A 16,946-nucleotide genomic window follows, 5' to 3' on the forward strand; every position below is an offset into this window, starting at 1 on the left:
GACCTTTCAACTCCATGTCCATCCTTATAATATCGACCCCCTATCCGTATCATCTGCGTCATCCGGTCTCAGTAGGCCCCTCTGTTCCTCATCTCTACCATCTTCGTCCATAATGCCGCTCTCTTGCTCTCTCACCCTGGATCCAGATCCAGAAGAGGCAGAGAGGCCGACGGTACGTCTCGTTTCATCTGCTCCATTGAGGACATACCAAATATCCTTTTTAGTAAGCAGGCCTTGCAAGACGCCCCGATCTGTGAAGAGCATGTATCGAAGGCCCAGCTTCTGGAAGTAAGACACGACGAGATGCAAAGGCGTGCGAGACGGCAAGGTAAGCGGCGTCTGATCCATCCACGGCCGAAGATCGAGCGAAGTGCGCGGGTCTGCGAGGGGCTGGTGCGAAAAGTAGGCCTCTGTCTCTGGGGGCAGGCTCCGCGGAGACTGGGACGCGGTCTTCAGGTTATAGCTGAGCTCGGCGCGGGAGATGTAGCCCAGCAGAATGGCCTCTCGAGGGTCGGAGATGACGGGAAAGCCGCGGCAGGGATGCATCTCGAGGATGCTGCTGAGCGAGGCCATGGTGTGTCCCGTGGCGGTGAGGACGACGAGGTCTTCGATGCGAGTCATAATCTCGGCGACGGGGACATCGGGGATTGCCACTTCTTCGCTGTTGTCGAGGAACGGGTATTCGTTGAAGTGAATCCAGGACTCGTAGATGCCGCGTCGTGAGAAGGCGTCGCCGACCCATTTGGAAATCATGACGGCGACCATGATGGGCAGGACGTATGTGAGAGCACCGGTGAGCTCGAACATGATGACGACGATGGAGACGGTCATGCGTGTGACGCCTGCCAGAGCTGCTGACGCCCCGACGATGGCATATGTAGCGGGTGTGATGCATGGCACGTCAGGGGCACACGTCTTGAACAAGAAGAAGCCGCGAGCGTTGTCCACCCAAATCTCCATCAAGATACCCATAGCACGGCCGATCAAAGCGCCAATGGCCATGGACGGCAAAATGATGCCAGCAGGAATCTGCAGTCCAAACGTAATGGTGGCAAGGAGGAAGCCGACGAGAGCGGCAAAGATTAGGAGAACAATAGTGCCTGCCGATGCTGCGCCAGTTTTGCATAAACCAATTTGGTCATCGAGGTTCTGAGAGCACTCGGTAAACAGATTGGACACAAGATCAGAAGTCTGGAACTTCATGTAGTGGTTCGGGTAGTTTACGAGGGCAGTGAGGAAGGCCACGGCCAGGACTTGGGTGATGGGACTTGGGAGCCAGGACTTTGCCTTTTTCCATCGGGCGACGGCCATGTTGGCTTTGATGAAGAGGCCACCGTAGACGCCCTATATGATACAATCGTCAGTCCAGGGTGGAAGTGCAAGGCGACAGCGAAAGGCTACTTACACCAATGATGCCCAGGATGGCATACGGCAAAATCTCAAAGCCTTGCCAGTCATGGCTATACTTTGTCTGATACATGACGAGCTTGCCGGATCTAAAGGGGTCAAAGGCCTGAAGAATAACTGCGGCGGCCATGGCGCAGACGAAGCTCTGCCACATGGTCTTGTCCGGGAAGAAGTAGGAAATTTGCTGTTTCAAAATCAGAATCTCCTCCATGTCAAGATTTAGCAGATTTCATACCTCAAGACTAAATAGCACTCCTCCTATGGGGGCTCCAAAAGCGACTGAGATGCCTGATGCTGCCGCCGCGGAGAGTACCTCTCGTTTACGAGCTATCGGGTTAGGTTAGCAGATAGCAAGGCAATTGGTTAGATACCAATGATATTTGACTTACCCTCGTTGTCATTGATATTAGAGAATAGCTTGATAAAGATGTTGGCGCAGCAACATGCTACATGCACCAGAGGGCCCTCCTTTCCTAGCCACATGCCCGAAGACACAGCAAGAACCTGTCCAAGTCGGTCAGCGATGGTAATCGATAGAGTGGAATAATAGACGAATCTTACCAAACCAAACGACTTTGTCACTAGAGTCCACGGGCCCAGAAACTTGCGAATGACGAATCCTCCCAAGACGGTCTTAATCTCGGGGATACCACTGTGCTTAGCATGGATGGCATATTCCTGCACGAGCAGTGCCGCACAGTATGCGAAAAGGACCTGTCCAGACACGCCAGGTCAGTACGCCCCAAAACCGCATCATCGCAAAAGGAATGCCGCATACCCCGAAAGCCAGGAAGAAGAAGTACTCGATGAACCACTTGCCCGCGCCCGAATGGATGCCCAGAGCCTCGCTCCAGAATCTCCATCCGGCGCACTTGGAGCCCTGGTCGTAGCCAAGGCAGCAAAAGTTCTTGTTCAGATAGAAGTGGCCGCCCTCGGGACCGCTAGTACAGAAGCCAAGTTTAATATCGCCAAGCCAGTCGGTCGTGATATCGATCAGCGCCGCAATCACGCCGACCGCCAAGCCCGTCAACAGCAGCACGATCCAGACTTGGCTGGCGTCCAAGAGGTGTCTGACATAGCCAATGATGCCGCCGCCCGAGCTCGACGACAGCACTCGCAGGCGCTGTCGCTCTTTTGTGTATTCGAAGATCCAGTCGATGGCTGTCAGGTCGTCGTAGCCAACTCGGCGCCCGGGGCCCTCGGCATACCAATCGTGGGCGAGGCCATCTTTCGAGCTGGCTGCCGTTGCGCTTCCAAAGACTTGCTCCCGCAGCGACCCAGAGACGCTGTTCAGCGAGTCGGACGGCTGGTGTCTGCTGCTGCTGGGAGGTCGCTTCTGCGGTCGCGGCGGCGAGGCGGATGAAGAGCCCGTCAGGTTAGAAAAGACTCGCAGCGGGTTGGACAGCAGCGCGGGCTTCTGCTTGCGCTTAAAGGACAGCGGCGCACCCAGATCGCCATGGATCGGGTCGTGGTCGAGGATGTCGCTGTCGTGGTCGCTGTCGTGGTCGCGGTCGTCGAGGAAGTCGAGCTCGTCGGACGAGTCCGGTGTGATGATGGCGGGCGTCTGCGAGGATGATGAAGCTGAAGGCAATTGGTCGTGGGCTCCAGACATGATGCGACACTCTATCCCATCTTCTGCTGGCCTGATTCACCGAATCGAAGCTGCGAATCTCGAATCGCCGTTGGAGGAGCCGAAACCAGCGCAGCGCAAGGGCGGGAGGGGCGGATGGTGATTGGCTGGAGGGGCTTTACAGGGCCTTTGCACAGTGCTTTGCGCCTGAGACTCCAGCCTGAGGACGAGTTTCTACTGCTTCAGTGGCATTGATAGCTTCAAATACTTGCATGTCCACTTATTCATAACATCAACAACTAGAAATTATTTCATATTTTGAAATTCTTCTCATCAGCCTGTATATTTATCTCCTCGCCCACAACAGCAAACAGATACACATCCTACTGAAACTACAATGCCGAATCCAGGTCCTATCGCATATTAAGTGGCTTATCAGTCATCAGCTTGAACAGCAAAAAAAATTCAAATAACACAATAGCAAAATGGACTCTCAAGACGACAAAGCAGAGGCATCGCCATCTACGACACCTAACCCTAAACAAGATGAAGCCAGCATTTCCAAAATCCAGACTCTCCTCCAAGCACAAGACGACACCCAGCGATTTGTTGGATTGGCTCTTCTCAAATCCGTCCTAGACAACTCTCCCAGCCTCCAACAAAACGATGAAGTTCTGCAAAGATTATGGGACAGTCTCCCGGCCAAATTCCTAGACAGGTTGCTACGCACTGGATCAAATCCGTCGAAACGGGACTCCAAAGAGATGCTCGACTTGGCTGTGTCTGTTCTGCACACCTTTGTTGCTCTCTTGCCTGCTGAGGCGACGTCTCAGCCCAAGTTTACAGATAGGATTCCCAGACTCGTCGGTGCCGTGTTATATGGGTTCGTCCGTCATTCAACTGTCTCGAGTGCACTCGCTAAGTTTACAAACAGGTCTGAAGAAACGGTCAAGATGCTTTTACAGCTGCTTCATGCCCTCGTGAGCTCTCAGGAGGGTGCTATGGCACTTGTGAAAGTGGAAGACTTGAGCTCCATTACGGAGATTGCGCCATCGCACGCCGTTGCAATGGATATCCTGCGACATGCTTGGCTAAACGCCATGGTGGTCGTAGACGACACATCATACTTGGCTGATCGTATAGATCGCAATGTACAGGCTCTGGTATCGTCATTCCGAGGCACCGACGCCGTGACATTTCTTGAGTTTCTAGGGCTGCTGCTACGGCAAGCAAGCTCAGAAGTATGTTGATTTTATCCAGAATTCATAATTTACATCTGCTAACTCGAAGTGAAATTGTTCGGTTTAGATCATTCCACCAAATCCGAAATGGCTAAACTCCGTCATCAGCTTCATTCGAAATCTCGTAACCAGTCGGCCAAACTCAGCAGCGCGGTCAGCATACACAAACGCCGCCGCATCTCTCCTCCGGATGTATCCTAAAGAAGCCTCGGAGTTGATATTCAAGGCGGAAAAAAGCGATGAGAAGCCATTCTCCTATCTATTCGTCAATCTTCTTCTAATCGATATCCGCTCATCGGCACCTTTATTGCTAGAGCAGCTCAACAAGCCAGAGTATCCAAGCATGTCTCGCAGGCTCGCTTCTTCATTCGACATTATATGCATCTTCATCGGACATTTGGTTCGCTCATTGGAAGATGAGTCACTCGAGACCCTAATCATGTCACCGGACAATCTTCTCAAGCTCCGAAAGAGTATATCAGAAACCATGTCTGTCACCATCGAGTACCTTCGTGATCGGTGGGACGCCACATTTGCTGGGGCCATGGGGCTTCATCCAGATGCTCGAACCGGGAAGGCGGAAACTTCGATGGGATCACGGCTTACTCTCACATGGGACTCTCTAGAAAACATCGCTGATGAAGATCCTTTCATTCTCTCGGCTGTGAGGGCCCTCGCCATATGGCTTCGTGAGGACGAAAACGATATGTTGAGGAAGGAAGCCACTGGCTTGACAGACATGTTTATGGACCTCTACCGCGGCAGTTCAGCCGAGAAGCTCGACTTTCGATCTCCCGTCCTCGTCGCCCTCGAAGGTCTAGTCACATTCGACAAGGGCCGCAATATTCTTCTCCAACACGACGGTTGGAAAACGTTAAGCAAAGACCTTGTCGAAATCCTCCAGCAGGATGCCTCTGCCATTAGCGAGGACGAGACATCTCGCGGCATCGAAATCGTCCGTGTGTTGCTCCAAGTTGTGGAGCAAAGCAGCGATACAGTCGAAGAATGGATGAGCCTCGTCACGGCGGTGGCGGCGTGGGATGTCTTTCGGGAGCGACATGCTCGTCCTCTGGTTTTGGAACTTCAAGTTGCGGGTTTGCAGCTTTGTTGTGCGTTGTTGATAAAGGCGAGTCTTGGTATGAGGAAGAGATATACGCATTCTATTAGTGCGCTTGTGGGTATTGCGACGCAGCTGGAAGGAGGGATTCCGAGGGGCAGCTTTTTAAGGGAGGCTATTGACGATGTATTAGAGGTTCTAGGGGGGTTGTCACGTAGCATATGAAGGCATAGCGTAGTATCTCACGGGAAGTTATCAAGTAATATAGAGGTGAGATACAAAACATCCGGCTCAATACTTATACAAGATTTCAGTGCACATATTGCTGGTAAACAAGATAAAATCACTAGCCTCCGAACATTCTTTCCCATCAGCTCGCCTCAGCAGCCTCCTTTTCTGCCTGAGCAGCAGCCGCCGCCGCCGCCGCCTCCGCCTTTGCCCTCTTCTTCTTCGCCCGACGGATCTCAATCTCGACGTCCGCTATCCGGGCTTTAATAGAGGCGATTCGCGGGATGATCTGCTCTACCATCTGGATAGAGAGAGACTTGGCTTCTCGAAGGGGGGCAGGGACAAGGAGGCCGAACCGGTTCAGAGGATCCCTGTTCACCTTCTTTGTCTTTTTCTTGTCCTGCTCCTCTTTGTCTTCATCTTTGCCCTCGGGACTGGCTTCAGAATTTTCCTGGGCGGCGGCGGCGGCGCTCTCTCCTTCAGGGCTGTCCTCCTGTTTCTCATCCTCCTCTTGATCTTCTTCATCGGGAGGAGAGTCCAACTTCTTGTAGGTGAATACCGGTACACCATCTTCTCCATCCGTGATTTTTATCCCTCTTGTTGCGCGCATCGCCCCGTTAAAGTGGTCTGCGTCATATCTCATTCCCCGCTCGCCAGCGAAGTTTGCTTTGGCCAAGTTTAGGTGCACGCCTGATGTCAGCTTTGATAGCTCTAGTTGCAGTGCCTCATATTCGTGTACGAGGTTTAAAAGACTCGCAAGGAGTGAGTCGATGTGGTCTTGATCCATTTTGAGGTTTTTTTTTTTTTTGGGGGGGGGGGGGGGGCTGGGCAGCTTAGGTGAGGTTGAAAAGGCGAAGTTGAAGAGGTGAAGTTGAAAAGGCGAGGTGGAAGCTGAGGTTTAAATGTTGAGGTTGAAAAGTTGACGTCAAAGGGAAAGGCGACGTCAAAAGAAAAGGCGAGTTTCGGAGATCCATGGTGGGGGATAAGCTGAGCCACCTAATTCGACGATGCAACTCGAGACTGCTCTTTGTTTGCTACGATGCAGAGGCTTCTGCCTATTCACGGTTCACAAGAAATACAAAGGCATGATTTTCTGTCGATTAGCTATCTGATTCAGCATGAAGGAAAATTGCTATGATGTGGTCATGCTCAACACAGAATCAGCCGTCGCAATCTCCAACAACAAAAAAGACACGATTGTACTTGCAACGTGAGGCTCTGCTTGCCCCACCACTAAATGCTACATTCGTTGAAAGCCCATCAATGAATCAGTATAAAGAGGAATATGCACATAAACTACATATGCGTCGTTCAAAGCGCAAATAATTTATTCAGCTAGGTTTGCAGATGCTCTGCTCTTAATGTCGTGCTGGGCCATGCGTTATAAAATCACATATGCATGTAGGGTAGCCTCTAATCAAAGAGAATTGCTAAAGGAAGCAGGCTAGCCACCATCCTGTATACATGTAACTTCAACCTCCTACACTCTCTATCAACCCGGTCCTTATTATTGTAGCAAGCGTTCTGTCACCCCGAAGCACAAGTCGAGCAATTACATCACACAGTCCTGACACAAAGCTCATGGCAGCCGATGTGGGATCACGGGCAAATGCATTCATCTCCCGCCACCGTCGTCTAGAATATCGATGTGTTACGCCATCATCAAGGTTGGCGACATCAAAAAAGACGACGACACCCCCTTCCAGCGCTAGATGGCTCTCACCGGTTTCGGTGAGCTGCAAGAGCGCATTTGCAGAGTAGCACGACAGGGAATCTGGTGTGGTCAGGTGCATATGGCGGCGACGTGCAATCTACACTTCCCCTTCATTTTACGACGCACAGCTCCATACGAGGTAATGCTACTAGCCACATCTCTGCGGCGTGGAAACAATCGGGTGATTGCCGTCTGGTGTGTTTCGTATCGCGCTGAGGAGATTACCTATGTTTGATTGCCGACGCAGGAGATAGATGAGAGGACGGGGGGGCCCCCAACACAAGCTGTACTTCATACGCACAGTATCTCAGAAGCCAAGACAAGTGATCCGGTGAGAGTAAGTACAGGTACAGCTACGACGGCTTGGTTAGTGGTGAGCTCGTTCATTTTAATTACACAGGCGCCCAAGCTAGAGCTCCAAAGGATTGCTCCATTTCACGCCGGCAGATCGAGACAGGGATGCGAAGGGGAGCAAGAAGGAAGCCCCAACGGTGATTTCACCTGATGGCGGGAAACGCTCGCTAGGAGAAAAAAAGCATATCTCGTTAAGGAGGCAGCTCACGTGCGCTATTAGACGAGGAGTATCAAGGATCTGAAAGATGGAAAAGGACATGGAGCATCTTTGATAGGGAGAGATTGAGGCCTGACCGTTAAAAATAGCGTGGCTACCCGTCCATGCTTTCTTCCGTTTCTTTTTGGTCCCCTGTCTGTAAGAGGCACGCGCTCTGGTATCATTTTCCTGCAGCGAGATGATGGAGATGCAAGATGCGTAGTGTCGAAATTTGATTTTGCAGCTCTTCATTCCTTTTCTTCCTCTTCTTCTCGCTTTCTTGTTCCCTTTACTGGTGCCTGTTATGCGGAGTAGACAGAGCCACAGCTGGCTGCATGGGCTGAAACTTGGGTTTTGCAGTAGCTGGTTTGGCAGATGGGCTTGCAAGGGGCCCGGGAAGAAGCCCCGAGAGCACGATCCTGGCGATTAGCTTCTAGGCTTTGACCTCTGTTTCTCTTTAATGGTTGATTTTCGAGGGCTGCATCGCAATTTTACCCGGTAGAACTCGACTGTGTATCGGAGAGTAGAGTTTTGTGTGGCGTTGAGAACACGGCAATTTTGTGTTACTTGTCCGTGGAAAGGACATGTAGGTCTACCTACCTTGGCACCTTGCTCAATACCTACCTAGCAGGTAGATACGAGAGCTCAGATACTGGACAGGAGAAGTTGCAGGCAATGGGCCATTTACGTCATCTCTCTGTAGCAATCTGCATTCGCAAACAAGTCAAGAGCCAAAGGCTGCTTTTGCTCTGATATCCCTTGTTTCACGCCAACTGCGGCCGCGCTCCACATGATATTCCTGGTACCTGGTACCACGCGGGAGTTCTGTGAACTGTGGGCGCGCATATGACGGTTTTGGTCGGCCCAAAGTACAACTACCTGTGCCGGGCTCATCCACTCCAAACAAGACCGTGCCCGTGCTGCCACTTTTACGGAGGCAGACAGCCAGCAGCTTGATCCGGATCAAGAGGTTGGAAGCCCCCAAACTAATGCCTTGAAAACCTGTACTCGTATAGCAACTGTGAGGGCCATGTGATTGTACGACGTGGCCTGTGCAAGCTACCTGTGCAGTATCATCAAAACAAAACTTGTCTCTTCTCCTTTAATCGCGACATGACCCAACCAACCGCCGCCTCCTGGCAAATCAGCTAGGCGCAAGCTCAGCGAACCAGCCTCTTCTTCTCCCCGGTCCGCCGTTGTCGCGCATTGAGCAAGCCCCCCAATTACTGCTAGCCCAAATCCCCAATCCCAATCCCAATCCCAATTCCATCCCCCCCTTCAGCCACCCGCCTGGGTGCATGCTGCACGCGTCCAATGGGCACAGGATGCCCGCTGTTGCTACTGCTGCTGAGAGGATTCACAACTAGACGGGTTTAGTATAGCAATATACGAGTAGTATAGTACAGTGTATCAAGACCTGGTAGACATCAACTCCTTTCCTCGACAGAATCAAATCAAATCAAATCAATCAATCCAGTCGGCGGAGAGGGCCAGGCGCAATCAATCCCCACCAATCACCCTGCTTGCTTCACCGAGCCAGCCCATCACCAACCCCGTCCGCCTCTTTGTGTGTGTCTCTCTCTCTGCTGGTTCCATTGTTAGCATGCCCTGAACTTCACTAGCACTGCTGCGTATTACTCGGTGACGGTAGCTGCTAGCAGTTGACCATCTCGCCCAAACGAGGCCAAGCTCCGCCAAAAGCTTCCTGTCCCGTCTCCTCCTTGCCCCCCAGTTTCCCCCCCAGTCCCAGTCCAGTCTGGCCAGCACACACAGTTGAGCACAGGCTCAAGGCATCTGCCAGCACCGGCTAATTCGTGCTGTGCTGTCTGGTATCTCGTCCACTGGTCCTACACTCCTCGGTGCTACTTGACTAAATGCCCACGTACTAACAACACTTTCAACCTTCCATCAATTGGTACCTCCTCCCCATCCAGCCCCATTGAAGGCTCCAGTCCTTAGCAGAGCACCCAACTAGACACCCACTGAAGCTTTTGTCTGCCCCCGGAAACTTGCCTCGCCTCACCTCACTTTCTCCCCCCCCATCGTGACAAGCTTCCCACCAAAGCAGGCCATTTTCCCTCTTGATAAGCCCGCCTACCCGCCCAGCGCATCCACTTACTGGCCTATCCAGCCTATTACCTGGACCAACCACCGCCGCTACTGCTGCTACTGTCACTACGACTCTCTCCCGCCAAATTAATCTTCAACTCCAAAACTCCAGAGCCTCAATTCGCAGCATCAAAACCTCGTCCTCGCATCTTCCCTCCCCGCGGCACGCGCTGCGATAAGGCATCTCGGCCTCCATCTTGCCCTCCGTCGTCAGGCCTCCCTCTTCGTCAAGGAACCGCATAAGCAGCACCACCATGGTGGTCGCAACCATCAAGTACGATCTGCAAGCCCCTCTGCCATGCTGCATTCCAATCCCCTTTGCATCTGCCTCGTTTCTCCCGCTTCCTCCTGGTGCTTCTTCTTCGTCGCCCTCCTCCTCTTTTGATCTGCCTGCCATGTCGGCATCTTGGGGGGTTCGTTGTGCATCTTTCGGATGCCATCGTCCCTCTCCCCGACCTGCTGACAGGGAGGGGGCGGTCAATGAAGCTGCGATCCCTCTGCCTCTCCTGCTGCAGCACACCTCGACCGGGTTGCATTTTTCATGATGGCTAACCTTGCAATTCGCTTCCAGGTGCGTTGTCGTCGGCGACGGTGCCGTTGGCAAGACATGTCTTCTCATTAGCTATACCACAAACAAATTCCCTTCGGAATATGTGCCGACCGTTTTCGACAACTATGCCGTCACCGTAATGTGAGTGGCATCCCCCCTCCCCATTTCCTAGTAGAGGGAAAAATACAAGGAAAGGCTAGGAGAGAGCAAGGCTTTCTGAGTATCGGTCGATTGATTTCTACCACCGCGCATCGAGCGACAATGGAGAAAGACATGCAAGAAATAAATCAAACACTCCTCTGCAGTGGAAAGATGGCCTAGCACTTCTCCTGGCGAAACTTTCCGTCGAGCCAAATGACCTGGTTCGAGGGACTCGATGACTGACTGGCGCTCGATAGGATCGGTGATGAGCCTTATACCCTGGGACTCTTCGATACGGCTGGACAGGAAGATTATGACCGACTGCGTCCCCTTTCATATCCCCAAACCGACGTGTTCCTCGTCTGCTTCAGCGTCACCTCGCCTGCCTCGTTCGAAAACGTCCGCGAAAAGTGGTTCCCCGAAGTCCACCACCACTGCCCCGGTGTCCCTTGCCTCATTGTCGGCACTCAGGTTGACTTGCGAGACGACCCCAGCGTCCGAGAAAAGCTTGCCAAGCAGAAGATGTCCCCTGTCCGCAAGGAGGATGGCGAGCGTATGGCGAAGGACCTGGGCGCTGTCAAATACGTCGAGTGCAGTGCGTTGACGCAGTTTAAGCTCAAGGATGTGTTTGATGAGGTATGTTGCAATGAGATAATCCTTGAGAAAGGGAAGGAAAAAGAAAAAAAAAGAGGGAGAGAAATACAGAGCGAAAAACATACAGAGAAAGAGAGAGACAGAGTCTATTGGTGTTTGAAAAGTTCCGCGCTGACCCAACCCCATTATAGGCCATTGTTGCTGCTTTGGAACCTCCCGCGCCCAAGAAGAAATCCCACAAGTGCCTTGTTCTATAAGCCATGAGTCTCAGGAAATTGCGTCATAGGATATTGCCATTGTTTCACTCAATGGTCGGTTGACCAGAAGGGATGGGTTCTGGATACATGGACGAGGTCAATTGGAGACGGGTGGATGTGTTTGGACGGGGTTGATAGACTTGGACGAGTTGGGCTTGCCTACCCACGACGGTTGATATCACTGGCAAATAGGGGGTTGTGATTTACTTGTTTCCGTCAAGGAAATCGTGCGATGGATTTTCCCCTGTGCCTGGTCATGGCAAAAGCAAGACCTCGTCCGCGATGGGCACGAAATGGGTAGTGGCGAAGAGCTTCCTAGATGCGGCCTGCTGCGTTGTCGGCAGTCCTTGCCCGTGCCTCTCCGTCATTACTCAATGGCCTCGAGACCAGAGGCCGGATCTACGTTCCCGTCCATTCTCGTTTCTCTCTATATTTTGGGCCAGGGAACTTATAAAATGCAGACAGGCATGTTTCGATAGGAAAGTTTGGCGATTAGGAGTGCAGTTAAATTGACCGGACCTTTTGTTATGCCCATTTTTCTTTTTCTCTCTTTCCCTTTCTTCTTTTCTTATTTGTGATGCCAAGCTATGTATTCAAGACCTGTGAAGTGACTCTGGGGCCAAGATCTGCTCTGCCTGTCCAGTATCCCTTCCACTTGGTAAGTGATTGTTGAGCACAATGCTGGGGTTGATGACAATTGATGACAACAATTGAGCAGTTGCTGAATAGGTAGCTTTTATTCTTTACCCCCACGTTTCTTCATCGATGCGCTATGTGCATGTAGAATTGCCCCATACATCCTTACTACCGCGGCATCAACGGACGCAAGACTCAGGGTCTATGGTTAACGACATAGGGCGTCATCACCAGCATCAAAACAGTCAAATGCGCCTCAAAGGGCGTTATCTGTCATGATGGACCTCTCCGGCTAAGGTTATTCCCATCCTTTATTCTCTCTAATCGGCGCTGCGGTCCACCCGAAAGGGCAGTTCGGGGTCATTGCATGTAATCCAAAGAGGGGGTTCTCCACCATTGCTGCTTCAAATCCAGCGACCAATGGATGCGGCTTTTTGAATGGGGGGATGAGTACATGTATTTGGGGGTTAGGTTGTGTTATATCGACGTGATTTGGGTAGTTTCTTCTGTGTGATGTGTGATTTTCTCTTACTAGATCGGCGGATGGCGCATTTTTGTAGCGTTGAAGGGGGGATTGGGGGGATATATATTGGGTTGAGGTGCTTGCTGTTTTCTAGACTTGGAGCACTTCTTCATCTCCGTCGTTTTTGCCTTAGTTGATGTATCGAGAGTTTTGTTGTTACTTGAGTTATTGTTATCCCAGCTGGTAGAGACAAGTGCATAAACAGCAAATAAACATGAAGACGGCTGTGCTTCTCAGCTGGCTCTTCTGGGGCAGTTTGTCCGCGGGTTGCAGCCATGAAAAGCACGACGAGAGAGAATGGACCAAGGAGGAGCTGGCCGAGCTGGAGGCGAAATGGGGAACCGATGTGAGATTAGCTTACAGCTTTTGCAAAAACACCAAGATGGAATACTGACCCTTGAACCTGTTAGTGGTCGTTTACTGGGTTTGGATCGTTTGCGCACCTGGACTACGTCAAATGCCTGACGAATCCTGCCGAGAAATTCGACATTGCCATTGTCGGAGCGCCGTTCGATACGGCTGTGAGTTACCGTCCAGGTGAACATCGTCCTCATCCAGAAAAAACAACATGAGCACGTAGCTGACATTGTCCAAGGCGCGCGTTTCGGCCCCAGAGCCATCCGCCAGGCGTCGTCCCGGCAGACGGCCTTTCGCGGCTTTAACCCGCGGGCCAACATCAACCCGTACCAGAACTGGGCCAAGATTGTGGATTGTGGCGATATTCCTATCACGCCGTTTGATAATAACATTGCCAGGGAGCAGATGACGCAGGCGTTTAAGGAGCTGGGTAGGAGAGGGACTGTGTCGGCGCTGAGTTCAAAGCCAACGATTATTACGTTGGGGGGTGATCATAGTCTTGCGCTGCCTGCGTTGAGGGCGCTCAAGGAGATATACGGACGACCTGTCCGGGTGCTTCACTTTGACGGTAGGCTTTGGAAACTTGGGGCGATGTGAAGGATTCGATGGATGCTGATTATGGTGATTTTTCGATAGCACATCTTGATACGTGGGATCCGGCGGCGTATCCGTCGTACTGGGGGACGACTCACTTCAACCACGGGTCCATGTTCTGGATGGCTAATCAAGAAGGCCTCTTGTCTAACGCTACGAGCGAGCGGTCTGTGCATGCTGGCCTTCGCACACGGCTCAGTGGTGTCACGAATTTCGACCACGAGGACGACACGGCGCAGAATTGGATCCGGTTCTCGGCGGACGATATTGACGAAATAGGCACCAAGGGCATCATCGACGGCATCATGAAGGCCCTGGGCACCGAGGACCCGATATATTTGTCTCTCGACATTGACGTCTTGGACCCGGCGTTTGCTCCGGGGACGGGGACGCCGGAGCCGGGCGGGTGGACGACGAGAGAGCTGATTCGGATCCTGAGGGGCATCGAGGGGTTGAACATCGTGGGGGCGGATGTGGTGGAGGTGGCGCCGGCGTATCAGGGGCAGGGCGAGGAGACGGCTTTGGCGGCGGCGCAGGCGGTGTATGAGATGTTGAGCTCGATTGTGAAGAGGGGGATGGGGGAGATGGGGAAGGTGAAGGGTGTTGGGGGGAAGGATGAGCTTTGAGATGGCTGGATGTGGGAGTTGGGGGATGGATATGGGTGTTGGTGGTTTGGTTGATGGGATGGAGTTTGGAGGGAGGATCGGGCCTAGGGTTTATGACTATGTGATTTGATTTTACCACACTCTCTATTTTTAATTATTGAGATTGAGGGTGGTTAATGGAAAGAGATGTGGCATTTATGGGATGTAGGAAGTGGTGTTGCTCCCTTTCTGGCCTTGACTGAGGCAATTCCTATAAACTGTATACATGGAGGGTACTCTCGAAGGATTGAATGAATAGGTATAGGAACAATACAGTACTAATCTCTGATTGGTCTGTACAAATGGATTATTCTTTGTTTGAAACTGATTCGCAATGTTGCCAGCTGGTATCTAAATGCAGATTGTTTGTCTGCTATATGCAGTGAGCCTAGAATTCGAGTCCAGCGGACAGACCGCCGATGGCTTGGTCACCGAACACGAAACAAAAGCACACTGATGTTTGTGGATTTACTTACCCCCAGTTACAAGTATCCCACATCTCTACCTGTATGAGGTATGGTGCATCTCTGTCATCACAACTTTGCCGTTGCGGCAGCGGCGTGCATGATACTGGATGTTTGCTATACTGGAGCAGTACAAGTACATGCATCCAGCTCACAAAGTCGATGCAGCTATACTAGGTAGGTAATTATAGCACAACAAATCAAACAACAGCCTTGTCAATGCAGATTAATGCAGATATCCATGCAGACTGCAGGCCGCCCCATCCCACATGGCATCGTCACAAAACGCTCATCTAAAGGACTGGAGCTATCAAATCTCGTCGCATTTGGCGTTGGAGCGGCTATGCAAGGTACCAGTAAACGGTCACTGCTCCAATGCGGAGTTTAGCTGTAGCCACCGCTCGAAGCGGCTAAAGCGCTGCGTGCAAATGAAAGATGGATCATGGATGGCTTTTGATTGCAGAATTGCCACATGCTCGTACGTGCTCTCAGCTCAGCCCACCCATTGTTCAAATGTTTGTACTGCACAGTACTCATACGAAGAGAGAGAGAGAAAAAAAGGACCCCAGCTAATTTCTCCGAGACAAGGTGGTTGAGTGCCTCGTGCTTTTTTCAAGGACGGGATGCAGGTAATATTGGATGTCTCCGTATAAGCAAGCAGCGGTATCAGAATGCCATAGCCACGACGCCTTTCCGATCTAGCCGTTATGCAGTTGTGCCGTTTCGTCTTCTGGGGGGTTTCTGTTTCACTCGCGGTTCAAAGGCCTGCTCAGGGCTCCGCAAGCTGTTTGTACAGTGTATATGCTTGCTTGTGTTGACTCTCTGTTAATGTTGTCATGGCCGCATCAGCATTAGGTCGTCCGCTTTCAATGGATGGCGCTGTTGACCCAGGCCCTTGTTCCTGTTTGCAATCGGCGGCCCTCATTTCTCCAAAAAAGACATGACAAGAGAAAAAAGAAAAGGGCTACTGCTACCTGGCAGGACATCATCAGCTGCACAGGAAATGAGGCAGCACACAGCATTTCATTTGATACGGGATCAACCCTGTGCCCAACTCTGCCGCCACTGGCGCATTCCGAGCTCGTCAAGGCAACCCTGGAAAAAGCACACCGAAGCTCAGGTTGGTGCTAGGTGGCACGACCAGAGGCCATACTCGTGCTAAGAGAACTACCGCTAGTAGGCGTAGCCACAGCAAATACGCGAACAACATAGCGTTACGGGGTTAGTGAACGGGATGAATAAGATGACAATGGGGGGGTGTCCTGCATGAGGGCGGCGAAATTATGGATGGAATTCGCTAGAACGCGGTCAAAGATGGAGCAGAAGACGGCCATGGCTGCAGGTGAGAGACAAGATGTGCGTGGCGGTGAGAATTGCGGTTGGCCAGGAGAGGAAGCCACAGCAGCAGATTGATGTGGCCGGCTATTATTATTATTATTATTTTATTACAGGTATTATTATTATTATTATTATTTTAGATTTTATCGTCTTGCAGCGTGACGCACACGCCAAGGTCTGTCGGTGGCTCTCCTATTACAAGAAGGTAATGTAGCATTGGCGGTTGCTTTGATTGTGCAGCTGGAATAGGGATTGGTGCCCGAGTAAGGAGGCGTCCATCCTTTTTCGATGGTGATGCAGCATGGCCACGGCATGGCATGGCATGGCATGGCATGGCATGACATGGGAGGCAGCTCTCGTCATTCATCGTTGCCGTCTTCCCTTGACATGGACTTGAAAATAGTGTCTCGATCCATCTGTCTGTTCAGCAGCAACTCCATGCAATTAATTACCTAGTGGCTGGGGCCCAGTCTGGAGTCTGCCTTTTAATAATAGCTCCCCATCAATTCGAGATGATGGATCGCCGGCTTGGTACTCGCACAGCACCAGCAGGTACCTATACCATTTGAACACCTGTCACTGAACTCCTTTTCCCGCGCCTTTGTACCCCGTACTTCTGGGGCTGCTGTGCTGTGCTGTGCTGTGCTGTGCTGTGCCTCAGCCTCCATGCTGGCCACATGTCTTTTGGCGTGCTGTGCTGTCTCGTACTCTTCATCATCTCGACACTTTACGGGTGCATTAGAGTTTGCACCATGCAGGTCAACACATGAGCCTGCTTCCTGTAATTTGGATCCCATTCATGCCACGCCGTCTTGCAACAGGGCACTCCTCCAATGGTTCCTCGACCCGTCTGACAGCAGTATGGCCTGCAAGTACCTATGGAGACTCCAGGCCTTGTACCTGTACCTGGCACTGCAGCACTGCTAACCCAGAGTGGACGCCGCATCCGGCTTATACCTGTACTTGCAGTAC

At 51.8% G+C, this 16,946-nt stretch overlaps 5 protein-coding genes across 5 annotated transcripts; 3 read left to right on the forward strand and 2 right to left on the reverse strand.

Annotated features, from left to right (window-relative positions):
- Positions 1 to 24: 24 nt before the first annotated feature.
- TRIVIDRAFT_161776 (uncharacterized protein) lies at positions 25 to 3,019 on the reverse strand (the record flags this gene model as incomplete). Its single annotated transcript, XM_014095824.1, has 7 exons — positions 25 to 1,344; positions 1,406 to 1,591; positions 1,643 to 1,734; positions 1,797 to 1,911; positions 1,969 to 2,121; positions 2,186 to 2,657; positions 2,712 to 3,019. The coding sequence occupies 7 exons, from the start codon at positions 3,017 to 3,019 to the stop codon at positions 25 to 27; spliced, it is 2,646 nt and encodes an 881-aa protein (XP_013951299.1).
- Positions 3,020 to 3,462: 443 nt separating this feature from the next.
- TRIVIDRAFT_42056 (uncharacterized protein) lies at positions 3,463 to 5,500 on the forward strand (the record flags this gene model as incomplete). Its single annotated transcript, XM_014095825.1, has 3 exons — positions 3,463 to 3,860; positions 3,912 to 4,218; positions 4,286 to 5,500. The coding sequence occupies 3 exons, from the start codon at positions 3,463 to 3,465 to the stop codon at positions 5,498 to 5,500; spliced, it is 1,920 nt and encodes a 639-aa protein (XP_013951300.1).
- Positions 5,501 to 5,645: 145 nt separating this feature from the next.
- On the reverse strand, positions 5,646 to 6,290 carry TRIVIDRAFT_66059 (uncharacterized protein; the record flags this gene model as incomplete). Its single annotated transcript, XM_014095826.1, has 1 exon — positions 5,646 to 6,290. The coding sequence occupies one exon, from the start codon at positions 6,288 to 6,290 to the stop codon at positions 5,646 to 5,648; it is 645 nt and encodes a 214-aa protein (XP_013951301.1).
- Positions 6,291 to 9,976: 3,686 nt separating this feature from the next.
- cdc42 (GTPase Cdc42) lies at positions 9,977 to 11,951 on the forward strand (the record flags this gene model as incomplete). Its single annotated transcript, XM_014095827.1, has 4 exons — positions 9,977 to 10,150; positions 10,448 to 10,567; positions 10,825 to 11,203; positions 11,353 to 11,951. 4 exons carry the CDS (start codon positions 10,131 to 10,133, stop codon positions 11,416 to 11,418), a joined length of 585 nt encoding a protein of 194 aa, XP_013951302.1.
- Positions 11,952 to 12,791: 840 nt separating this feature from the next.
- Positions 12,792 to 14,154, forward strand: TRIVIDRAFT_57134 (uncharacterized protein; the record flags this gene model as incomplete). The annotated part of the gene is made up of 4 exons (XM_014095828.1): positions 12,792 to 12,923; positions 12,988 to 13,114; positions 13,173 to 13,502; positions 13,571 to 14,154. The coding sequence occupies 4 exons, from the start codon at positions 12,792 to 12,794 to the stop codon at positions 14,152 to 14,154; spliced, it is 1,173 nt and encodes a 390-aa protein (XP_013951303.1).
- Between the last annotated feature and the right edge of the window lie 2,792 nt (positions 14,155 to 16,946).

The sequence above is a fragment of the Trichoderma virens genome, assembly GCF_000170995.1.
Source record: "Trichoderma virens Gv29-8 chromosome Unknown TRIVIscaffold_89, whole genome shotgun sequence".
Lineage (NCBI taxonomy): Eukaryota > Fungi > Ascomycota > Sordariomycetes > Hypocreales > Hypocreaceae > Trichoderma > Trichoderma virens.